The sequence below is a fragment of the Heptranchias perlo genome, chromosome 1 (genome assembly GCF_035084215.1).
Source record: "Heptranchias perlo isolate sHepPer1 chromosome 1, sHepPer1.hap1, whole genome shotgun sequence".
In the NCBI taxonomy this organism is placed as follows: Eukaryota; Metazoa; Chordata; class Chondrichthyes; order Hexanchiformes; family Hexanchidae; genus Heptranchias; species Heptranchias perlo.
The window spans coordinates 191,730,000-191,756,019 of NC_090325.1; the positions used below are offsets into that span (position 1 = coordinate 191,730,000).

At 42.5% G+C, this 26,020-nt stretch overlaps 1 protein-coding gene across 13 annotated transcripts in view; it reads left to right on the top strand.

The window, feature by feature from the left end:
- LOC137330224 (PDZ and LIM domain protein 5-like) overlaps nt 1-26,020 on the top strand; it is a 274,221-nt gene that overhangs the window by 240,785 nt on the left and 7,416 nt on the right. For all 13 annotated transcript variants that reach the window (XM_067994479.1, XM_067994476.1, XM_067994482.1 and 10 more), the window contains 4 exons: nt 2,215-2,399; nt 14,120-14,321; nt 18,805-18,985; nt 25,625-25,745. In XM_067994479.1, the coding sequence (XP_067850580.1) occupies nt 2,215-2,399; nt 14,120-14,321; nt 18,805-18,985; nt 25,625-25,745 (689 nt within the window). The remainder of the gene's footprint in view (nt 1-2,214; nt 2,400-14,119; nt 14,322-18,804; nt 18,986-25,624; nt 25,746-26,020) is intronic.

The window sequence follows — 26,020 nt, forward strand, 5'->3', positions numbered from 1 at the left end:
GAGTGGGACTCAAACCCACAACCTTCTGCTATCCACTGAGCCATGGCTGACTGGGAGATCTAGATTGAGTAATGGTATCGAACAGTGCATTCACACTCCACCAGCTTAATGTGAATGCAGAGTGGAAATTTGGAGTGTAAGTCATATGCCAAGACCGAGTCCCCAGTGAAGCAGAGTGAAATGACCTTCTCCAAGGAGTCTCAACTCAACAGGTGCTGATGCCAGATTCAGGAAGCATTTACACTAGTTGCAATATCAGTGCAAAGCCAATTGCTGCCCACCAGTGTTAGTTAGTGTGAATGCATCTTTATAAGCATTTGCACTTGGGTTTTCTCTCTCTTCCCTCCCCCCACCTCTTCCTTCCAGGATGCCAGACGTTCATGAGTCTTGATCAGATCGTGTCTGGGAGGCAGGGGCACATACAGCACTAACCACTTTCCTTATGCACATTGCTAGTGTCCATTGAGATTTCCAAGGGCCGGATTGTGACTACAAGGAAACTAAGTTGGGAGATAAATGGGTGAACAAATAAACTACATTGGGGCATAGATCAATTATATTGATATTTTAATACTTAAGTATGGTACCTTCCATGATATTTTGATTTTGTTGATGCAAAAGATCAGTAATAGTCATTCTAACCAATCCCTTATTGTTTTCACGTAGCAGAATCTATTTCTGCCAATTTACTTCATTTGGTGTGTGTACAAGATGAAACTGTACAGTTCCACTCTACAATACTTGCAGACCCAATAACTCTGCAAAAACTGAAAGAAACCCATCTAATGAGCATATAGTGGTTAAATATAGTTAATCTCTTTAACACAGGTGTTCTCTTGTTGCTGCTTTTCTGACGAGAAACTTCCTGATAAGCACACTTGCAGTTGTACTGAGGAACACTTTGATTAATAACTGCGTGTGTGTGTCCGTCTGCATGTGCATTCATGCACCAGATGTTCAGACTGTAATTAGGATTGCAATTATCATTTTCATTTCCTTTTGAGTTACAAAGCTCCTAACTGTACCAAATTGGACGAGTCTATAGAAGCCAAGCTGAACACAGTATCAGTCACCAAAGAATTTGATTAGGTTTTAAGGCACATGAACTATGCATGTGTAGGGTAAATTTTCTGACCCTGTGTTCCCAGTAAGAAGCGTTGCCCATTGAGAATTCCTGTCGGGAAATCACAGGCATGCTTCCCATGAGTTCCATTAAAATCCAGCCTTAAATGTAGTGGATCTAGGATGAGCATTGATTTTGAAATGCATGTATGGATGACCGATTAGATCTTGATTATGATCTGGAGTGCACTGCCTGAAAGGGTGGTGGAAGCAGATTCAACAGCAACTTGCAGAAGGGAATTGGATATATATTGGAAAAAGAAACAAATTGCAGGGCTGCGGGGAAAGAGCAGGGGAGTGGGATTAATTGCATACCTCTTTCAAAGAGCCGGCTCAGGCACGATGGGCTGAATGGCCTCCTTCTGGGTCGTAAGATTCTATGATACTTGCTCAGCTTTAGCATTGCAAAATTTTATTCTTGCTAAGTATTGGGGTATGCTGGTAGAAACCTGTTAGACATGGAGGCTCAATACAGCTATGCAGTAACTGTAAAATTTTAGTGGTTAAGATAATAAACTCCGTGTGTGTGTTACTTTTAAATATTATTTGTTTTCTGCTACAAGCGGTTGTGTGATCAGAATGAAGTAAATCTGGGATCTTAATGTTTGTAAGAGATTATATTGGATTTAGGGAAAGGATCAGGTCCTTAGCCATTTCTGCTGGTGCTTTGGACACTGCTGATTTTTGCGCTCAAACTAATTTTGCTTTGACATACTACGTGAGGTGACATTGGTGAACGATCTACAAATGTTAGTTTTCGTCACCGATGGTGCGGCGTTTCTCTGAGCGAGGCACTAAACTTGCGTTCTCTCCTGGCCCCCTCAAAACTACTCTATTTCGGCAGGTGAGATCGGGTACTTATAAAGAAAACACCGAAACCGTTGCTTCAAATAAGTAAAATTTACTTCACGATTCTTGACTTCTATGCAAAAAAAAACCGCTTTATTACGATTTATCTTTTAGTTCAATAAAGATATTTGCTTTTCAGGTCAAGATTAAAGTGAGACTATCCCTTGAATATTCTTAATCTGTGAGTATTATTCATACTATTACCTAAGGAACTGAGAACCAATTCCTGTTGCTCTTTTACAGTGGAGATGTTATAGACGTTCCTCAGCCCATTGCGCCAGCCACAGCTTCCGTCAAGCCCATGTCCAAGCTCTCCAGTGGGGTCTGTCGCACGTCACCAGCTGCTGCCATATCCCGCCCAGCGTTCAAGCCCAGTGGAGTCCCTGGCGCTGTCAAAACAACAGGCTGGCAACCCGGCAACCCAGCAGGTAAACTGCATTTCAAAGTTATGAATTAAACCATTAATAACCTGAGGGCCGTGTTCAGGGTCATTTGTATTGATGTAGTTCAAAGTTTCATTCTAGTGAGTATGAAGATGTTCGAAAGCGTTCTTAAACCAACAGCTGCCATCAGATACCTGATGGGGACGTGCCCAGTGGAAATTGCACGTTCCTTATGTCTTTTTTGGTACACTTGCAATGGACGTTTTCAAATGCCTCGAAGAAGAGTTAGTTCAAACTTTTTCACAAGTAATTTTCTGTGACTAAAATATTTAGGATCAAAGTAGTAATATAAAGTGGAACTAAAAACCCCAAAATGCTGGCAACACTCAGCAGGTCAGGCAGCATCTGTGGAGAGAGAAACAGAGTAAATGTTTCAGGTCGATGACCTTTCGTCAGAACTCAATAGATACCTCATCAAACAAGAGAAGGGAAACAGATAGCAATGAAGGTGAACAAGGTAGGAGACAAATGGAAATCCTGTCGGAGAAAAGAGTAATATGTCTGGGTATTCCTGGAAGAGAAGTGGCAATGAATTAAATGCTAAAACAAAGCTAATATAAATATGGTTTTGTTGTATTACGGCAGTGAACACACTATCTTTATCTTGTTTCTGAATGCCTTGATCAGTCTAGTGTTAGATGGCCAGGGTTTTTTTTTTAAAACGGACTCCTCGTCTGTCTACAAAAATCCACGGGCCAAGACTTATGTTACAGTGGTGAAGAATCTAATGAGATCATCGCATAATACAACTCCCTATTCAGTTAAGATGAAGGCAGCTAACTATGTTGGGTCATGATTTCTGTTGGGTTTTATTGTTCTAGCTAGGGATGCCCAAACTATGGTCCCTTAAGCCCTGGCAATCCAGCTCTCGAAGCCCAAATAACTTGTCGCTTACATTTCTCACTCACTCATCTTGTTTGAATTTGAGCCTGGAGCGTTTAATGTCATTGTTGGATAAATCCTAAATCACACCATTATGTTCTGTTAGCATCAGCAACTTGAACCATATGCAAATTAATGGAGACCTGGATTTAAACTTCACATGTGACCTCAGGGCTCCATATTGGGCACCTTTGCAACCCACAAAGGCCTTCTCATCACTGAATATCACCAGGCACAAGATTGTAGTCCTAAAATAGTTCAGTCGTCATCCTTTGGCAATAGTTTGATGCTCCCTGGCTAAGGCCATTGAACATTGTGGTTTATTTCCATAAATGTATATCATAGTTCAGGCATTAGAACAATGTGAGGTACATTCTTTCTGATCATTGTCGTACCAGACTACACAGCTAGGATTAGCACTTTGTCATGCAGAGGAAACCTGAGTGCGAATTTTTGTGGGGAACTTTGATTTGAGCCCAAATCTTTAAAGCTTTGGTGTGATTTCTTGACTTGCTACTGGGCTACGTATACACAAGTGAGTTATGACCGGAATAGCATTTACACTTGTGAGCTTGTAAGATTATACACGCACAGTAAATTCTGTTATGGACAGCAACATTATTGCTTAATGGACTGGCGCTGAATGGCGTCCACATAAATAAATGAAAATATATTTTACTTTCAAATTACAACAAGAATAATGCACGACTTGAGTAGGCTACGTTGTCAGCGTACTGCTAGATGTTTTCATTTAAAGTGCTGTCCACATGCTGGCCTAATCATTGATCAGTTAGCTGGCTAAGAGTCACCAATAAACTTCAGTACATACTATTCCTGTGAACCAGCAGCTTCTTCATAAAACTGATGGAGTAACATTTTTTTTGTTGAGCAAACCTTTCCCCTTGTGTCCATTAACTGTCTGATCATTTTACCACAGTTTCAGGAGCGCTGTCCAGATGTTCTTTGATTGTGACCAGTAGAATGCTGAAACAATTTGGGTAGCAGCAAATTGGACTCTCATCTGGCTATCAATAAGAAACTGAGGGTAGTTATTACATAGAATTTTACCACACAGAAACAGGCCATTCGGCCCAACAAGTCTATACTGGTGTTTATGCTCCATGAGTATTATAAATGAGTATTTGTTTTGGGTCGCAGTGGCTAGTGGAGTTCATAGACATTTGCCTTTGGACTTCTACTTATCAATATTCATAGCAAGATGAGAGGATTCAAACCATAATTGTGACAAAATTTGTTTCTGGAAGGTAAAGTACATAAGAGAGGTAGATATTCAAAAGGATTTAGAATCACTCTGTATTGGATAAACGAACTTTACTGTGGATATGCAATGTAATTTTATATAAACTGTAACCAGATAAATGGCTGTCCCATGATTAATTTACGGAAGTGTTTGAAAAGTGGTATCAGGCCAAACTTTGCAGCTTGAGGTAAGATATGTTTTCATTGCCAGATGCATGAAGTACAAGTCTAAGGAGTCGCATTAACTAATGCAGAAGTTGCTGCATTTACAGTATTGGGCCCAGTTTTTGGTCATCAAACAAAAGGATATTTATGCACTAGAAATAAAGCAGAAAAAGGCAAGAAACCTATTTTTTTTAGAGTTGTCAGTGATGATTGGAGGGAAATAAAGGGGAAGCTGGGATTGTTCTCTTTTGGGGACAACATGAGTGGAAATGTGATTACGGTTTTTAAAATAATCTGATTATGCCATGTATTGGTGCTACCGTCAGAAATTAGAGCAAGACAAAAGATGCCCTAGAAATCAGGGACGCCATAAACCAAACACCGACAGAGGGAACATTTAGCTTATAAACAAAAACAGAAAATGCTGGAAACACTCAGCAGGTCAGGCAGAATCTGCAGAGAGAATAGATAAGTTCATACTTCAGGTATGGATCCTTTCTTTGTCAAAACTGGCAGTTTTAACCAAGGATCCACACCTGAAACATTAACTTGTCCGTTGTCTCCTCAGATGCTGCCTGACCTGCTGAGTATTTCCAGCGTTTTCTGTTTCAGATTTCCAGCATCTGCAGTTTTTCACTTGTTGAATGTCCAGCTTATGGCGGTTGAAGTAAATTTCCGTCTAGTCCATGGAACACTGATCTTTTCATAAGGCGGTTTGGATTTATGTGGGAGGTGGGTGTATATAAGGTGATTTTAAGTAAGCTTAATTTAAAGTAAGATTAGTAGCCGGTGGGGCTGAGGTGATGAGATATAATAACTATAAGATTGTTAGATAGTGGCTGCCCTGTATACCTCACCTTTTAGCATGATGTAGAATCACTTGTGTCCCATTCCACACGTTCTTCTTGTAACCGCGATTTTAGGTTTTTCAAAATTGGGGACTATTATTTTTGGATTGGGAAAGATTAAAATAAGCAAAGTAGTTCAACCTACACTTGGACAGTCTTCCCTTGGCTATCAACAAATGAATAAAAGTGTTGAGTTTATTCCAAAGCTCAGTACCATCAGGATAAATTAACAGTATTTCTTTACAAGGTTTTTAACACACACTTGTTGCTGAACCAACTTAGTCGATTGCAAGTTGCTGGATCAGTTTTTCAGTGTTCGAAAATCTTTTCCTGATTACCTGAAGAACCCATAGCGTCCCTGAAAGTTTGCTGCGTTTTTTCCTTCTGCAGGTCCAGTTTAAGTGACATCCTGTTTTGTTCCAAGCACTGTCTTGTGGATCAGCATGACGTTTTAAAGATTGTTGGTTATCCTTTCCTGGGTTTTCTAGTTGATTTATTAATTAGCAATAAATCAGACTAGGTAATCATTTTTTTTTGTATGCTGCATGTCACTAACTTTGACATTAATGTATCTCATTCTCTGATCTAACTCATTGAACACGGGTATTTTTGATTGTTTTAACCGTGCTCCCAAGCCATAGCTGACTGGGAACAATGCAGGACACTTATTCAATCCTTCCTAACGACTTAATGCCTTTTGCCAGTAGAGGGCGTGTAGCACCAATATATTCAAACGTATCCATTCTTCACTCATGCTCCTCACCCGAGTATGTGTCGCTTTTTTGATCTGAAATAAGAACCGCTCACCTCAGGCATAGCGTACTACAATAGGGTTGGCTGATGTGGGATGCTACTAGAGAGATAGCTGACACTCTACCAGCCATACGTACGTCATTACAGCTAAAGCAAAATACTGCGGATGCTGGAAATCTGAAATAAAAACAGAAAAATGCTGAAAAAAACCGCTCAGCAGATCAGGCAGCGTCTGTGGGGAGAGAGAAACCAGAGTGAACGTTTCAGGTTGATTACCTTTCATCAGTATGTATATTACTGCTGTGGCATCCCCTTCGAAAGGGGGAATAGAGCAGACCCTAGCAATTACAGGCCCTTTAGTCCCCTCTCCATCCCGTGTAAAATAACGGAATCGATTTTCAGGAGTAATCTTGAGGACATCTATATAATAACGTGGTGAATAGTAGCCATCATGAATTCAGAAGGGGAAGATTATGCTTGACCAACCTCCTTTATAGAATCGTGCAGTAGAAGGAGGCCATTCGGCCAGTCGTGCCTCTGCCAGCTCTCTGAAAGAGCTACCAATTAGCCCCACTCCCCCTGCTCTTTCCCCATAATCCTGCAAATTTTTCTTTAAGTATATATCCAGTTCCCCTTTGAAAGTTACTAATGAATCTGCTTCCACCACCCTTTAAAGCAGTGCATTCCAAGGAAAAAAAGTACTCGCTGAGTAAAAAGTTTCTCTTAGTCTTCCCCCTGACTTTTTTTTGCTAATTATTTTAAATCTGTGCCCTCTGGTTACCAACCCTCCTGCCAGTGGAAACAGTTTCCCCTTATTCACTGTATCAAAACGCCCCCCCATGATTTTGAACACCTCTATTAAATCTCCCCTTAACCTCTGCTCTAAGGAGAACAACCCCAGCTTCTCTAGTCTCTCCACATAGTTCAGGGGGTGAGGGACTTCAGCTGAGGGAAAAGAATACTTGCATGTGCGGGGGGAAAGAAGGGGTTAGAGAGTGGGTGAGCCTCTGTGAATCTGAGGAAAGTAGTAAGCGGGAAGGTGAGCTTTCAATTGGAGGAGACACTGGGTGGGGGGCACCTCTGAAGGGATGGGGGGACTGTTGAGGTGTAATATTTTGCAAATTGTTTTATTTTCTTCATTTTGTAAACATTATACAACAGCCACTTTGTGTGATGCAAATAGCACATGGCAGTTCTGACTTTTTTTTGGCTTCTGATCATGAAAAGTTTGACATAGTTTCCATGCCCCTTTAACAAAAGCTGGAGATTTTTTTTAAAAAGCTATTGGTAATTGAATGTTATCCTGCCTTGAAGTGCGATGTATGTAGAAGAAACTGATTAAGTTCACTTTCTGGTGCCATGTTCATAGCAGCAAACTGGGGTAGGTATGGCCTGGTGGGACCTCTTAACACTCAGTCCAATTTTAGATCCACAAATCTAGGATCCGATGTGCCTATCTGCAGTGTCTCGTGTATGGAGAAATATATTTCTTGACGAAATCTGCTCGCATAGCAAGACAGCATGCGATCGTTTGTTGGAACTGAAGTTCAAAAGAGACAACTGGCGAATCATTACAAAAACACACACATTGCTTGAAAGGCACAAAGGGTTCTTTGGCATCCGAAGAGAGAAAAGACGGGTCAATGTTTCGACTGGTCGGTCCTTTGTTAGACTTGGAGTTGGATCTTTTATACTGTAGACTATTTCCTCAAATCTCCGCTGGGGGAATTTATTGTGCGCGCTTATAGTAAATGAGGAAAAATAGGCACAGTGACCGGAAAGACACAAAGAGCCACCAATGACTAGCGTAGAGAACTTGCATTATGCATCCCGTTGTAGTCAATGCCTTCAGATTCCATGTTCTCTCACTTTTTTTTAGTATCACCAGAGTTCTCTCTTTCCTGTTAATCCCAGCATAAGAGCAGGTCTACAAATACTGAAAAGCTACATTTTTTTTAAACCCATTGGTAGAGAGTGGGAACACTCCTTTCTCTTACCCTCTCCTCTAACGCAGCTCACCATGAAGAATTGCTGAAAAAGTATTTTAGTACTCGGGGCCCTGCACATTGTTTGTTCTAACAGTATAAGCAGTCCCTGCTTGGTATTCAAAGTTTCTGTAGTGTTTTTTTTTAATTTAGTTTGACAGCTTTGAGACGGTAGATCTCCCCGGTGCCCTGGCCAACATTTACCTCTCCACCAACGCCTAAAAACAGATGATCTGTCATTATCTCATTGCTGTTTGTGGGACCTTGCTGTGCGCAAATTGGCTGCTGCCTTTCATACACTACTGCACTTCAAAAGTACTTCATTGGCTGTGAAACGCTTTGGGACATCCCAAAAGTATCTTATTTTTGAGCGGAGGCGGTTGGTGAAAAAAAAGTCTAGTGAATTTGCACCAGGCAAAAATAAAAATGCTCCAGAGAAAGATTAAAACAAAATGTTCTCCAGCTGTCCAAGAGCAGAGGATTGTTGATGTGGTTTATTCCTTCTAACTGCTGCCTGGTAACCCAGACACATAACAGCACTTCATGGTTCGACCACAAGGCACCAGGTGACGTTCCCTTGCTTTTTGGTATCGCTGGTTCGTGGTGCCATGCAATTCTTCCATCAGAACTCCCGTCGTCGAGACAGAGCCTCATATCGGGTAGATTGTTGCGAGGCACGGGACAGAGCTGCAGTGAAAACTCGTTTGTCTGCTGTTCGTATGTCAGGTTGGTTATGTCAGACACTTGGTTTCGAGTGAACCCTTTAAACCCTTCGACCAAACACAAAAGGTTCCTCCCTATCTCTGTAACCTCCTTCAGCCCTACAACCCTCAGATCTCTGCGCTCCTCCAATTCTGGCCTCTTGCGCATACCCGATTTTTTTTTTTTGCCCCACCGGCGGCTGTACCTTCAGCTGCCTAGGCCCTAAGCTCTGGAATTCCCTCCCTAAACCCCTCCACCTCTCCTCCTTTTAAGAAGCTCCTTAAAATCTATCTTTGACCAAGCCTGTCCTAATATCTCCGTATGTGGGTCATGTCAAATTTTGTTTGATAACGCTCTTGTGAAGCGCCTTAGGATGCTTCACTACGTTAAAGGCCCTATATAAATACAACTTGTTCATTCAACCCCTTCCGAGGGCTACTGCAATGCCCAGGATCAAAGCTGCTCCTGTACTTAAACTTCCATATTATCATGTTTCACCTTCAATTTTGCCACTGAGTATGGGAGCATAACGGGAGACACCAACAAAATGGTGAACATCTCCTTAGATCAGATTACAATTTAAAAAAAGTGTTTGTGAATTTGTATCAGTGGTTAGACTCCCAACTACCGCCAGGGAATCTAGTTCGCACTTGTTTAATTGTTTTGTAGGATGGCTTAAACTGAGCAGTGCAATGGCACAGAACATTGGTACATGAACAGACCGTTGCAAATATTAGTTGGATTCAGCTTTGCCATTGTGATTTCCCCAGAAGGTTTCAATTTCGGTGGAGACGCTGAACAGAATCTTCACACTACCCTTGTAAATAGCGGGGAACAAATGTCTCTCATCAGATTGTCGGAGAGCAGGATTGGACAAAGACCTGGGAGCACTACTTCCTGGCCTCTTGAGTAACGTTCAAACAAAGATGCCCCTTAATTGTGTATTATTGGCTGCTTTTAATTGTATTTAATTGGCTCTGAAAACTGCTTGCTCTACTCTTGTACTAACCCTTGTGGCATCATTGACATGTCATTCCTGAAAAATTGTATTGCTGTTCCACTCTATGCGCCTCGTACATATATTAATGGGGTGTTTTACTCTGTCACTGCTTTATTCCATTGAGAATGCCATCCTCAATCAAAGGGAAATATTGGTATTGCTGCAAAGTGGGTTAGTCTGTCCCACCCCTTCATAATTCTAAAGACCTCTTATCAAATCACTCCATAATCATCTCTGTTCTAACGAAACCAGCACCCATTTCGCGCTTCTTTGTAATTTGGTGCTTGGCAGGCAGCTGGTATTCAAAGGGTTATTAACTCTGCTTCAATCATTAGCTCTGTTTCTAGTGCTTGAGGTGTCTAGAGCAAGGGGATGTAGAAATAAGATTGAATGTAAGAGGTTTAGGACAGAGGAAAAACTTCTTTACACAGAGGGTTGTGAGGCCTGGGAATTGGTGACTGAAGCAGAGACCGTGTCCACTTTTAAGGATATGTTGGATAGATGGTTGAAGGAATTGATTAGGACCACTGCTCATGTGGAGGATAAACATCAATGTTGGTTAGTTGGGCTGAAAGAGCTCTCCTGGCTATCCTCCCATCCTCCACCATCCATAAACTTGAGCTCATCCAAAACTCTGCTGCCCATATCCTAACTCACCAAGTCCTGTTCACCCATCACCCTTGTGCTTGCTGACCTACATTGGCGATGACCCAATTTTAAAATTCTCATCCTCGTGTTCAAATTCCTCCATATATCTAATCTCCAGCTCTACAACCCTCCTAGAACTCTGCGTTCCCCCAACTCTGGCCTCTTGTGCATCTCCCACTCCCTTCGCCCCTCCATTGATAGCCGTGCCTTCAGCAGCCTAGGTCCTGGATTTCCCTCCCTAAACCAGCCGCCTCTCCACCACTCTCTCTCTCCTTTTTTAAGATGCTCCTTACAACCTACCTCTTTTGACCAAGCTTTTGGTCACCTGTCCTGATGTCTCCTTTCTTTGCTCGGTGTCAGTCTTTGTCTGATTGCGCTCCTGTGAAGTGCCTTGGGACATTTTGCTATGTTAAAGGGTGCTATATAAATGCAAGTTGTTTTACAGAGTGAGGATTAATAATTGCATGGTTTGTACACCGCACGTTCACGTTTCCTATCAAATTAGAATAATCCAGCCTCTCAAAGTTCATTTCCTATGCAGCAGGCACCAGAATTCATCTGATCAGTTTTATTCTTATACTCTTAATCTGTTTGCACTGAATGCTAACAGTGCCTACTTTGGTATGTGGGGTGCGTCCATTCCTAATATTTGCTACCATTCTTTGAAGTATAAGGTTAAGTTGAAAGTCTCTCCAGGTTTGATTCTGCTCCTTTTTAATCGGTGGTGAATCATGCAGATAAGCTGCAGCAAAGAAGTTTAGATGATAAGGTAAGGTCTGGGGCTGTTAAATGCTCACACTAAATTTAATGAATTACTGTACTAAATAAACAAATGACCTGAATAAATGTTTGACGACGTTGTTTAAACTTAGCAAGCTGCACACAGTTTACGTGCTCCTTGAGCAAGACCTCTCCTGTGTTCGGAGTCAGCTTGGCGAAGTGGTAGCGCTCTCGCCTCGGAGTCCGAAGGTCGTGGGTTCAAGTCCCCCACCTGAGACTTGCGCCAAAAACTAGCCTGGCACTTCAGCACAGCGCTGCACTGTCGGAGGTGCCGTCTTTCGGATGAAAACATTAAGCTGAGTTCAGGGGGACGTAAGGAATCCCATGGTACTATTCGAAGAGCAGGGGGAGCTCTCCCGGTGTTTTATCCAACATTTATCCCTCAACCAACACCGCCCAAACCAGATCACCAGTGTGGTTTATCTCAATGCTGTTTGTCAGATCTTGCTGTGCACAAATTGGCTGCCATATTTCCTATAAAAACAGCTCTTGTGGATAGACTGGAATGCTGCACATTTAAAAGGAAAATGGTTTATATATGCATGTTTCTTAGCCGTCCTGAAAATTGCATTTTATTTAGGCGGGGGGGGTCCAAAGGTGCTAAGCACTATGGGATAGGTTTACGTGGTTGAAAAGTTTGGATATGTTTGGATGAAGTCCAGATTTAAATCCCCTTAGGATGAGGGCACTTTTTACATTCCTTAACAAACAAAAGCACCTCCTGTGTGGCAAGCGCAAGGCTAAAATATATTTTAACTTTCAACATGAATTCAAACTTGAATTAAAATGTTTCATCTCTGCGAAAACCAATGACAAAAATTGGCAAGTGTGTAAGCAAGGGGAGAAAGGTAGCAGGTGATGCTGAAGGATTTGGCTGGACTGTGCAAGAGCTAACTCTGCGCGCACAGGAGGAGCTGCTTCTGTTGTAGTGTCAGTCAAATTAAATCTACATTGTGTTGAAGTTTTTAATTAGAGCTGTCAGATTTGACAGTTCCAGAAATGGATTGCTAATAACTATCCTGAGATTTGACTCTTAAGATTTTGGTCGTTTTTTTGATTTTTCTAAAGTAGTTTATCTAAAAACTTGTCTGGCATAAGTCCAAGTAGCTGCTATTTTTTTCGATGAAATAAATTGCTCTTTCCCTTTTGAATATACCTTTTTAGAATGAGGCAGGATGAAAGCAGAACTATCAGATAGGTGGGGCTGCCTGGGATGTAAACTGTGTCAAATTTACTGATTCTACTTCATGTTTATTGAGGGGCGACTTGGTTTGGGATAGAACTTCCAGCCAACCATGACTCTGCCTCTTCCCTCCCACCCCCCCCCACCTCCTCTTTCCCCCACCCCCCCCCCCCCCCCTCCAAAATCTCATCCTTGAGAGACAGAGCACATGACTGTGAGGTCTCTTCTAGTTGCCTGGCCATGAACTGGCCCAAAACGTTCCTTTTGGGGCTTGGTCATCAAGTGATCAAAGCTGGAATTCCTAACCTCTTTCCCCAACATTAGCATCAGGTGCTCGAACTATGGAGTTCCCCGATCAAGCAGCTGCATGTTTTATCTTCCCATTTTTTATTCCCCCTGCATTTCCAGTCCATGTTTAATGGCTTGCAGTCCGTGGCCATTTTGAGTGTTTATATACAGAGCTGAACAGAAGGCAGAGAATAAATCATGGACGATGTTTCACTTGTTGAAGAATCACGTTGCAACTAGTTTCTCGTTCTTCCATTTTACAATCACTTTAAGACCTGTGGAGGAGTCTTATTTCTCGCAAGTTAATTTTGTCTATCCCGCCCCTCCCAGGTCTTGCTTCTATATTGTAACTAACTTAGTTTCCCGACAAACAAACTCTCCCTTCAGCAGAAGTTGTGTAACTGATAGCAAAGGCTGGGTTTCGAGCTCTGTCGTTCTAGTTGAGTGACCAGCACTGTAGTTACAGGCTAGTAAAACGGGAGCCCTGGACAACAGATCAGTTGATGCTGGTACTTATTCCTCCACCAAAATACACATTATGATCATGCAACCTCACGCATAAATACCTGCCCATTTAGTATTGTGCATTGCAATTCATTATACAAAAATCCTACTTGACGCCGTTGAGCTATTGTCAAGGAGATTGGATGGTTCAGTGGTTTAGTCATCTGTCCACTCACCTCTGGAGCCAGAGTTCAGATACGACCCAAACTGATGAGATGAAAGTTCCCTTTGTGACAACTCAAGAGTCCAAAGTAAAGTGAGTCTGGCCAGACCTGTACTCCAGTTCCCAGCGGGACAGTTCAGAGCCTCCCTCTAGTCTTTCTCAAGCAGCTCACAAGGATGACTTGAGGTTTAAAAAAAATGTCATCCTGGTGCTGTTGGGGGGGGGGGTGGAATTATTGCACATTGTTTGCAGAGGAAGCTTCACTTTGTACCTATTGCTTAATACAATGATTTCTACTTTTTGCATCCATTCAACCTCAGCACTGATGCCCTGCGCCCTGACGAGTGCCAAAGATTATTTTAAATATTAAATTCTGCTCCACATAAGCTTTCTTTCAACCTTGTCGCAACATTTGGATCTCAGAATTCCATCTAAATCAACTGAACTACAGCCATTCTAATCTCCATATGTTAAATGACTTGTTTTGCATAAACCTGTTGTTTGGTAAAATAAAAAAAATTTTTTTGTTTACATTAATCTGCAGCAAACAGTTTCTCGAAGACCGTGCTGCCTACTGCGCACGTGTCCCCGGCCAATCAACCTGGGTGGGCATCTAACCCAAAGGTGCCGAGCACCATAACAAGCAAACCACCGCAGCAAGACGACAATACACTGGTTCAGATGGCCGAGTATATCCCAGCTGGCAACAGGACCCCCATGTGTGGTCACTGCAACTCGATCATCAGGTAAGAGACAAGCCACGAAATTGACTTTTTTTTTAATAAAATGAGATTTGTATTTAAAATACCTAAAACTGGTAAAATATACAGTCTTGTAGATTTACATTGGCCTGTTTTTGTGCTGTAGATTCATTCAGCCCAACTGGCCTGTACCAGTGTTTATGCTCCACACAAGCCTCCTCCCTCCCTACTTCATCTAACCCTATCAGTATAACCTTCTATTCTTTTCTCCCTCATGGATGTGTTTATCTAGCTTCCCCTTAAATACATCTATGCTATTCGCCTCAACTACTCCATGTGGTAAAAAGTTCCACATTCTAACCACTCTCTGGGTAAAGTTACTCCTGAATTTTCTATTGGATTCATTGGTGACTATCTTGTATTTATGGCCCCTAAATATACAAGATATTGATTAGGTGAGTAACAGTCCTGGGTGTAGACTAAATGAGCCTCCCCCCTTAGACTCTCAACCATTAACTCCTTCCTGACTAATGCATTGTTTAATCCATCGTGATGGTGAATACCAATCCTTAGAAGGAGAATAGCCCAGAAGACCCAAGTATCACTGACATTGGTTTTCACGATCAAGTGATGCAAGGATGAGTTTTGACATGAGTTGCATCGTGGATCTCTACGTTTACAAACAAGCAGAAGTTTGTCAAACATTTTTCCTTGAGGATGGTTTCACTTCATATTTGGAAATGATCAGAATGGACAGCTTCCTGGGGCTGCTGAGCAATGACATCAGTGAGTGTAGATTACAAGTGGTGCTCACCTATGTTGATCAGTTGTCCTGCAGGTCACATGGCCCCATATCTATCCCCCCCCCCCCCCTTATCTCTGTTACCTCCTCCAGCCCTACAACCTTCCGAGTTCTCTGCGCTCCTCCAATTCTGGCCTCTTGCGATTTTAATCGCTTCACCATTGGCGGCCGTGCCTTCAGCAGCCTAGGCCCTAAACTCTGGGATTCCCCCTCTAAACCTCTCTACTTATCTCTCCGTTAAGACACTCCTTAAAACCTACCTCTTTGACCAAGTTTTTGGTCACCTGTCCTAATATCTCTTTGTGGCTCGGTGTCAAATTTTGTTTGATAATCGCTCCTTTGAAGCGCCTTGGGATGTTTTACTACGTTAAAGGTACATATCAATGCAAGTTGTTGTATGAGTGTAAATGCACAAAGACAAAATATAGAAACAAAACTGTTGGTGTTCACTCGTGCGTACGGCATTTTGTTCTTTTTTGTTGGCTTTTCGCTTTGCATTGCTGTTTCTTCCTCTTCTATATCTGGGTCTACTCTGCTACTGTTTTATTTCCTGCTACTGTTTCCTTCATATTCCCTGCTCTTTCTCTCCTCTCCATTTATTTTCTGTTCTCGTAGCCCCATTAGATATCTCACTCACTGAGTTCTGTGCGTGTTTGAGGACACGTGGAGTTCAGCCTTTCCGTCTCTTCCTGTCTTTTCTCCCCGCCCATATCACCAGTCTACAGCAGTGCGAGTAGGTGGTTCTAACCATGCTCACTTACACCACCGGTAAATGTGCTCCTAATACTATAGTGTGCGGGCTCGTTGACTCATCTGCCTTCAGTCTTACTCCCACCATCCATTTAAGAAAATCCATTTGCTGTGATTCGGTGCTCTCAAGAGCATTGTCCAAAAGGAAACTGTGGTTATTTTTCTAATAGAATTATAGACAATTGCCTCTTGACTCTGCCTAAACTTTGTGGGAAGGTTTTGTCATTTGAAATTCACTTGCATGACCCTACGAAAGAAAGTACTTTGGAAAAACAAACAGGTTGAAATCACAAAAGCAAAATACTGCGGATGTTGGAAGTCTGAAATAAAAACAGAAAATGCTGGAAACGCTCAGCAGGTCAGGCAGCATCTGTGGAGAGAGAAACAGAGTTAATGTTTCAGGTCGATGACCGTTCATCAGAACTGGAAGATGTTTGGGATGAACAGCTTTCAAGCAAATACAGAGCCGGGGGAGAGGGGCAAGGAACGAACAATGGGGAAGGTCTCTGGTAGGGTAGGAGTGATTAAATGACAAAAGGGATGATGGTGCAAGGCAAAAGGAGTTGATAATGGGACAAGCATGTGAATTGTGGAGGTGTCGATGGCTGCAGAACGTCCATAGAAAATGGGTGGTTAAGATTTTAAAATTGTTGAACTCAATGTTGAGGCCGCAAGGCTGAGAAGTGCCTAACTGAACGATGAGGTGCTATTCTTCGCACTTGTGCTGAGCTTCATTGGAACAGCGTAGGAGGCCGAGGTTGAAATCACATTGTTTGCAATTGATAATAAATGCATTCATGTAAGATTTCTCTTTCCACTGCAACTGATGGGCAACTCTGCGGGAAATTTTTCTCTCTCTGCTATTTTAACAAATGCATTGCCACATTTTGTTACTCAACCTCGCGCAGCCTGATTTAAATCCCAAAGTGTTCCAATCGCGAGACTCCGCATTATTACAAACGAAATCTTTTTAAGTACCGTTTGGCCTACGGACCAAAAAAAAGTCTGTCTACAAGTACTAGATCGTTATAGATTGGTGTAATTAATACAACATGCTGTCAATTAAACAAAGCGGCCTCTTCTCGGCAGACTAATAAATATAACATGTCACTCCCTGACTGAAAGTGGAGCAGCCAGATCAAATAAGGCTGTTTCAGCGTAATTACAGTTCATGCCCTTCTGCCGCCATTCTTTACAGTCAGCAGAGAGTGGGATCAAATGGCACGTCACTTTACACCTGTTTCTTTAAAGCCAGGTTATACTGTAAACTAAACTGCGAACCAGTGTGTGCAAAAAGTAATGACCCCTATTTTTAAAAAAAATAAGTTTTTGTTTCAGAAGAAAATTCATAGGAATTAGAATTCCAGTAGCGTGCATGCTATTATTCATACATTTATTAAATTCCTTCTCCAGTTGGCTAATCTGCCCATCTGTCGGCAGCAATTGTACGGTCTTGTTTCCGGAAGCTTTTGTGAATGGGACTACAGTGGATGTAAAGAGGCGGAAAGTTGATCCCACCTGGCACGGAGAGCTTTTTCTCTATAGTATCAATATTCTGCTAATGAATCCACTGAATTGGTTTGCTGGGTCAATGAGACGAGAGCAGTTTGTTACACATAAGGGCTTGTATTGTTGGGGATTGTGAGCGCCTGAAAGGGCACTGATGTCAGGAGGTGCTTGTACCGAGGTTATTGGTGCATCAGGTTAGGGCAGGATTTCGATCCGTCACGTCTGAGCGAGGAAGGAATTGGGCCATCTAGTGCCTCAGAGTTTTGCGGGCCCATTCCCTGTTAACTATGCGGAACGACTCGGCCCCTGGACTGCATTTTAAGCAGGTGGTATCTCCTGCACAGATGTGTTAACATCACACCCATTTTTACGCAATGCCCTATTTTTAAAATTCACTGCAGCGCTGTTCTTTCTCAAAACTCAGACCTTTTTAATCCCCATTTATTGCTTCCAGTTGGGATTTCTGCAGGTTAAAAATGCATTAAATTGTTAAGTGCGTTTTGCATGCAAGTACAATGTTTTTGTTGCAAAACGATTAATGAAAAAGCTGTAGAAATGTTCAAACTGGCAGATACGTCTCACTCGATAGAGTATCCGTTGAATAATGGATGAGGTGTTTAAGGTGGCTCATTCGGATGAACGATTAACAGATTAGCCTTTGTAGAAGTAATGAAGACTAATTAATATTTGAAATGAGCATTCAGGTTTGATAGTGATCGCCTGAAAGATGGATGGTTCAGGGTTATAGTAGCATGGACCAGTTTACCTCACTTTTTTTTCCCCCTCAATCCACACTCTTCTCATTTGTATCTGCAAACAAATTCTTCCCTCCCCACAGCCAATGAATGTACCGTCTTGCATTGTGTGCAGTGCTATGTGGATGCACAGGTTTTCAGTTTAATATAATCTAAAGACTGCAGTTGTAAAACCGAATGGTAGACATTAACTATAGTTAAACTTTGTTTGTTTTATAGACTTCTGGATGCATAAAACCTGAAGCTGCACTTCTTTTATATAATAGAAACAAAGTAAAGTTTGTCCTTAAGTGGGGGGGGGGGGGATATTTTGTGACCCTTTTTGAAGGCGCTTATTATGCAGGGGTAGTTTAATCCATTTTTAATTTACCCTCGAGATGTAACTCTTAAACTTGCTTGCGATGTTTCACGTGATCTGTGCAGATTAACGTGGGAAGTCCATGTATCTCACTAAGACTGTTCTTAACTCTTCACCGAAATCTGATTTGCACCTGCATTTCTGACTATGAAAAGCATAACAGAACAGTTTTTTAAAAAAAAAATTGGTTTCCTTATTGTCCTGGTGAATGGGAAGGGTTGAGCAACTGGAAATCTCTTGCTAATTGTCATTTCATTTCTGAGGAGCCACATTGTATTTTGACGTTTCAGATAAGTAGTTTTTGCTGTTTGTTTAGTGATTGGTTTGTGTTTGTGTTTGTGTTTGTTCTAACAGAGGTCCGTTTCTTGTGGCAATGGGTCGATCTTGGCACCCGGAAGAGTTTACGTGCGTCTATTGTAATCTGTCTCTTGCCAACATTGGGTTTGTGGAAGAGAAGGGTTCGGTGTACTGCGAGAAGTGCTACGAGCAGTTCTTTGCCCCCGAATGTGCCCGCTGCCAGAGGAAGATCTTGGGGGTGAGTAAGTTGAAGATGCTGCCCTGAATGAACCAGTAATGCTAAATCAAAAGCAAAATACTGCAGATGCTGGAAATCTGAGATGAAAAACGGAAAATGCTGGAGAAGCTCAGCAAGTGAGTCAGTGTCTGAAGAAACAGAGTTAACGTTACAGGCCGAAGGCCTTTCGTCAGAACTGGAAGATGTTAAAGAGTTAAAGTTTTTTTAAGCAAGTACTGAGCCAGGGAAAGGTGGGGGAGGAAAGGAAAGAACAAAAGGGAAGGTCTCTGATAGGGTGGAGGGCAAGTGATTAAATGATAAAAGGGATGATGGTGCAAGGCAAGGAGGGTAGTAATGGCTTCACAGCTCCTCTAGACCCATCTTTTGTTTCTTTACTTGTCCCATTACCATCCTCCTTGCCTTGCACCATCATCCCATTCATCATTTAATCACTCCTGCCCTCTACCCTATCACAGGCTTTCCTGTTTGTTCTTTCCTTTCCCTGGCTCTGTACTTGCTTAAAAACGTTAACTCTTTAACATCTTCCAGTTCTGACGGAAGGTCTTCGACCTGAAACGTTAACTCTGTTTCTTTCTCCGCAGATGCTGCCTCACTTGCTGAGCTTCTCCAGCATTTTCTGTTTTTAGTCCAGTAATACTTAAACTTGAATTTAAGATGCTGTCCTGAATGAACCAGTAATACTACAACCTGACCCACACCAGCATATAATTCTTGTATTCAGGCAATCTCATTGCACTTATTCTATATTTCTGCAGCATACAGTAATACATTATCCCCCCCACCCTCTTCATTTTGAAACTTCTGCCACTCTGCAGGCCTCGTGTGATGCACCATTTCTTGGCCAACTGAAACATGCATGCGCACATTCCTTTCCTCTGCCACTCTTGCACTAGGGCACTGCGAAAGACATGAAAGTGAGCCAGGGTGATTTAACCACTGATTTATATTTTCCCCTCTGCAGGGGAAGTATACAACATCTGGCAACTGAAGTAACTCCCCTCCATGCATATCCCTTCACTGTAGTATGACGAAGATTGGCGATTTGTGGAATCTTATGATTACATTGCACTACTTGTTGGAACATATGACACTGCACCATTGGAACAGTGCACTTTGAGTATGTCAATAGTATTATAGAATCTTACAGCACAGAAGGAGGCCATTCAGCCCATCGTACCTGTGCTGGCTCTTTGAAAGTGTCATCCAATTAGTCCCTTTCCCCGTAGCCCTGCTCATTTTTCCCCTTCAAATATTTATCCAATTCCCTTTTGAAAGTTGTTACTATTGAATCTGCTTCCACTGCCCTTTCAGGCAGTGCGTTCCAAATCGGAACAACTCGCAGCGTGAAAAAATGTCTCCTCAACTCGCTGCTGCTTCTCCTGGCTCCCATGGAAACTGCAAAAAAATTAAGAAACAACATACTTGGCTGGGGCCTCTTCTGGCCCTGGGTCCACTTCCCGCTAGGTTTGACCTGGCAAGGAAGCCACGGTAGCTCGGGCCTCAAGTTAAGATAATACTCGGGTCCCTGAGGGTGTCATCGGAGCTCAATATGCATACTTAAAAAAAAACCTAACTTCAGGCGGGCATCCTTGAGGGGGCGGCAGGCCTGTGGGTAAGTCTCCCGCTCCGTTTTAACTGGCACCCTCCCCCCCCCAACCTGGTTTCCACCGGGCAGGAGCAGTTAAAATGCTCTCCCGTCAGTCTCTGCATCAAACATTCCCAAGTCAGCTGCAGCAATGGTTAGAGTAGAGTTCCCAAAACAAGTTGCCTCAACCCCAATCTCATGAGCGCACTCTTCAATTGCACCCGTGCAGCACTGTTTCCATTTCCCCACACGGGTCAACTGAGGAGATTGCCAACTGCTAACTCAATTAGACGTTGCTTTTGTGCTGAGAGTCCAGCAGGAAGCGGAGGTGAAACTGCCCAAACTCGGTTCACGTACGACTCTTCCAGCCAGCAAAGGGAGAGAGGCCGCTTTAGTCTGAGGTGAATTTGAGCCAGAAGATTCAGATCTCGCCTGCAGGACTGATTGAAAGAGGATAAGTTGCTCCTGAACCAATCCTTGTTTTCTTGCGATCCTCTGTACGTTGGGGCACGCTTAAAACAATCTGTTAGTCTCAGCGAAATGTCATTTTATTTTTGAATAAGTATTTCAATTCATAATTCATGCCTAGTGTAAATTGGAAACCTGCTGCAGCTGGCCATGTGGCATTGATGCCAGTTAAACCCCGAAATACTAATCATCCAATAGAATGAACTTAATTAGTGATCCCCCAAAAGTTTTGTCTTGGCGTGTTGACTGAAAGTAATGAGATGTCCGGTTTCCTTTTCATCTCCATTAATCCATTGTATAGTTAGTGCAGGAATGTGACTACCTGCCTCGTGAGTTCAATTCCCACCATGGCAATTTGAGAATTTGAATTCATTTTTTTAAAAATGTGAAAATAAAAAGCTGGTATTGGTATAAGTGACCATGAAATTGTTGGATTGTCATAAAAACCCAACAGGTTCACTACTGTCCTTTTAGGGAAGGAAAGCTGCCATCTTTACCCTTTCTGGCCTATATGTGACTCCAGTCCCACACCAACTGGTAGATTCTTAGCTGCCCTCTGAAGCGGCCTAGCAAACTACTCCGTTGTATCTAACCACTACATCACACAACTGCAATGATTCAAGAAGGTGACCCACCACCACCTTTTAAGGGCAACTGGGGATGGGCAATAAATGCTAGCCTTGCCAGCGATGTCCACATCCCAAGAATGAATACAAAATGAAAAAAAATAAAATAATGAATTAGTTTAAAGAATTCAGAGAAAATGAGATCTTGGAGGAAAGATGCACCAGATAATTTTTAACTAGCAGTCTCAATGCAGACTTTGTCTTAGATTTGGCAAAGTGCCATCCACAGACATGCCAGTAGGCGAAATGAGTGTAACCTACTCCAGATCAGGATCTACTTTCTACAAGATAAGGATGTGGCTGGATTGTCAATCTCCAGCAAGATTATGACCAAAGTGATCGAATAGGGGCTCTTAACAAAAAAGCCCCACCTCCCGTGCTTATCCCTGGAGCACCAGAGACACTGAAGCTGCACCTCCAGTATTTTGCTTCAACCCAAAAAAGAATCCGATCAGAAAACTTGTGGCCAAAGTTCTCCTGCTCCAAAAGTTCTGCTCTTCCAAAAATACATGGGATTGGAAAGCTCAAAGCTGGACGGAATCCACGAAAACAAAACAAAAAAACTCAAGATGTCCATAATACCCACAGTCATTCAGCCAGTGTGCCCAGGAGACTGGCTTGCATCTTGATCCAAGATGTACTGTCATAATTATTAGAGCCATGGAGAACTTCTATGTTCCAGCTGGTGGTCACATAGGATATTGCACTACCAGCCTAGTCTCTAGCCTCTGGTTCTTTATAAATTGTCCAGTAATAGCTGCACATCTATAGCTGAGAGAACTGCACTTACTTATCTAGAAGGGATAACAAGCTTGCTGGCTAGCTCCCAGGAGGGACCAGGGGAACTATTCAAAAGTTTTGTCTCCAAGTAGAGATTCGGGCCTGCGAGTGAATATGGAGGAATCCCAGATGGAATCAACCCAGGCCATCACCCTAATTGGAGTCAATTTCCAGGCTGTCCAAGGAGCACTCCCTGTGCCAGAGGAATGCTTTCTGGACTTCGAAAAAGCAATTGGTTGGCACCTGGCCAGATTTGCAGGATTGTGGCCAGGGTCTCCCTCAGATCTCTGGCACCGATACCAACGACCTTTGCTATCCCAAATCACAGGCTCTCCACAGAGGATGGGGCCTACAACCTGGCTGTGTAGGGTCCCTGAGGGAGAGATCCCCGTGCGCGCTCTCAATCCAGGGTTATTAGAGGAGACTGGGAAGAAGAGGGATGTTTGCTTTGTAAACTGCAGTTTTTGTACTTCCTTTCCCTGCTTGATGCTTGTTGTTTGACAGTGCCAAAGAAGTGCTAGTCTTCTCCCCAAATTTGTGGAGAGTTTCTTATCGAGACTTGCTTATTCTGGTCAACAAACTAAGCCATCAAGCCCAATGTTCAAGGTTTACCCAGAAGTAACTGCTTATGGCCTTTTTTTAAAAAGAAAATCTGCTATTCTAGCTTCTAAGTATTTAAGGCATTTTTGGAAAGAGTTTGTTTGAAAACATTGATTGGTTTCTAGATTGAAAGGTCATTCTCACAAGCTGTTAACTCCAGCATTAAGTGTAAGATGGGGTTTTTGCACAGCTAGCCGTTGAAACCATAGGTTAAAGGGACAAAAAGTTCCAGATGGAAATTTGTCATTCTGATGCCTGTGCTATTTAAGATAATATCTGAATCCTTTGGCCCGCCATGCTTACTACATTAAGTAAATGTGAAATGGAGCCATGCGGATGTGAGGATGAATCTCTGCTGTATGTATTTAGAGAAAGCATTTGTTTTTCTTACTTTACGCATGTTGCTTCCATTGAAACGTTCACCACTCTGGTAGAAAGTTTGTGCATCAGGTGGCAGGATGAGGTATTCTTGGTAAACTTAATGTCAGCAGTCAGTACACAGACTGCCTATAGGATGTTCGGTCATTTTTATAATGTGACCACGTTATGTAATCCATTCACTTTCACCAGAGGTTAGAATTGCCCTTTAAGCAAGGGTCAATGGTACACGTACACGCACACATGCGTGCATGTGCGCACACACGTAACCATTTATAGTGGTGTCACAGGGAGTTGCAGTCAAATGTGATGGTATGTCGAGGTTCCTGAGCATGAGTTACTGCTCCAGCGATATCGAAACAATTCTACATTGCTACGGAATTATCAATAAATAAAAAAGGCAGAAAAGGGGAAATTCTGAAGATAAATGGATGCTCTCCTGCCTCTGCGCCAGGTTTAGTGGATTCTATGGGTGCTCTGACCCACCCAAGCCAGTGAGCCTGGGCATTGACCCAGGGAGATTCCCCATAAGTAGTAAAATTTCTGATTTTTAAAAAACAATATTACTAGTCCAGGCATTTCGAAGGCGAGCAGGGGCGTTCTCCCCAGTGCCCTGTCCGATCTTTAGCCCTCAACCAACATCTCTTTTTTCTAAAAAAAAACAGATTATCTGGTCATTATCACATTGCTGTTTGTAGGAGCTTGCTGTGAGCAAATTGGCTGTCACGTTTCTTACATTATAACGCAGTGACTACACTTCAAAAGTACTTCGTTGGCTGTAAAGTGCTTCACATTGAGGCCGTGAAAGACGCTATAGAAATCCAAATCATTCGTGTATTCCGTTCTAATAATTCTGGAACTGGTGATGTACAACTGTTTTAAAGCCTCTTTTATGATGGTGTGTGAGAAATTTTCATAATTTTGTCCACTTGAACTGTGGGGTGGGGGGCAGGAGAACAGCACCCAGTAGTACAATCCTACATGTTGCTCCTTCAAACTTATGTTGCCCAAAGAGAGAGCATCACTGGTTGTGGTGATACATGGTGAGTTACATCAATGTATTGACTTAAGTAAGACGTTTTTTTTTTAAAACGTGCTGGTACTGATGCACTGAATACACCTGATGACAACGCTGTTCTAAAACGACTGCCACTCATTGTGATTTATCCTGTTGTATTGCTGGATTAACTCATGGTGCATGGAGAATTAATGGGGAAAGATACGGCTTGTAACCTAAAAGATCAGAAATACATTTTGAAAGTAGATCCTCCGATAGCCAGTCATGGGTGCGGTCGTGTAATGGCTATGTTACTGGACTAATAATCCGGAGAAGTAAAATTCAAGTCCCACTGTAGCAGTTTGAGAATTTGAAATCAGTTTTTTTTTAAGTTAAAATGAAGCTGTCGGATTGTCGGTAAAACCCAACTGGTTCACTCATACCATTTAGGGAAGGAAACTTGCCGTCCTTACCGGTCTGGCCTAAAAGTGACTCCAGCCCCACACCAACGTGGTTGACACCTCACTGCCCTCTGAAGTAGTCCAGCAAGTGACTCAGTTGTTGTATCAAATGGCAACACACCGCACTGACTGCGGCAGTTCAGGAAGGAGGCACACCACCACCCTCTCGGGGCAATAAATGCCGGCCTTGCCAGCGACGCCCATGTTCCGAGAACGAATAAAATAAAAGCCATAACTGCAGTTGTGGCCTGGGATGCACATCTGGGAGATGAGAAGGAAACAGCGTGATTTATCGAAACAAAAGCAAAACACTGCGGATGCTGGAAATCTGAAATGAAAACAGAAAATGCTTGGAAAAACACTCAACAGGTCAGGCAGCATCTGGGGAGAGAGAAACAGAGTTAACATTTCAGGTCAATGACCTTTCATCAGAACATGATTATTAGTATTGCTGCATCATAATTATATGGATGAATTATTGTTTGTAAAAATTGTGCATTTTTAACTATTTTACTGAAATCTATTTTGCATAATGTTTCAAAACCTACTTACGCGATGAAACTTGTCCTCTCGAGGGCCTGCGGGTTTTTAAATTCCCTCTTGTGCAAGAGTTTGTTTTTCTCTCCTGATTATGGCGCTGCTTTAGGTAAGAAAATGTGCCCAGCTTCCTTTCCTCTTGCAACGTGAATAAGGTCAGCAAACTTGATAGCTCCCTTCTCACTCTTGTTTTTGCTGGCCTCACAGGAAATTATCAATGCCTTGAAGCAGACCTGGCACGTTAACTGCTTTGTGTGCGTGGCTTGCATGCAACCCATTCGCAACAATGTTTTCCACATGGAGGATGGGGATCCTTACTGCGAGAAAGGTAATACTCGCTCTTGATCTTTATAGTGCCGCCCAAGAAGGTATTACAAACTAACCTGAGGTTTGCTTAACATCCCCCTACTTGAGGGACTATAGTAATACAGCGCACAAAATAACAGTGGCTAACTGTATAACACTCGTAGTTAAACAAGTATATGATGGAGAATTATATATTTTTGAAGCTGCGAAGGAGATTTAGTCTCGTACCTTCAGTAATCTTGTACTAGTGTGTTACCCAAACAGCTGTATTCTGTCTGTCGGGCTCTGTTTGCATGA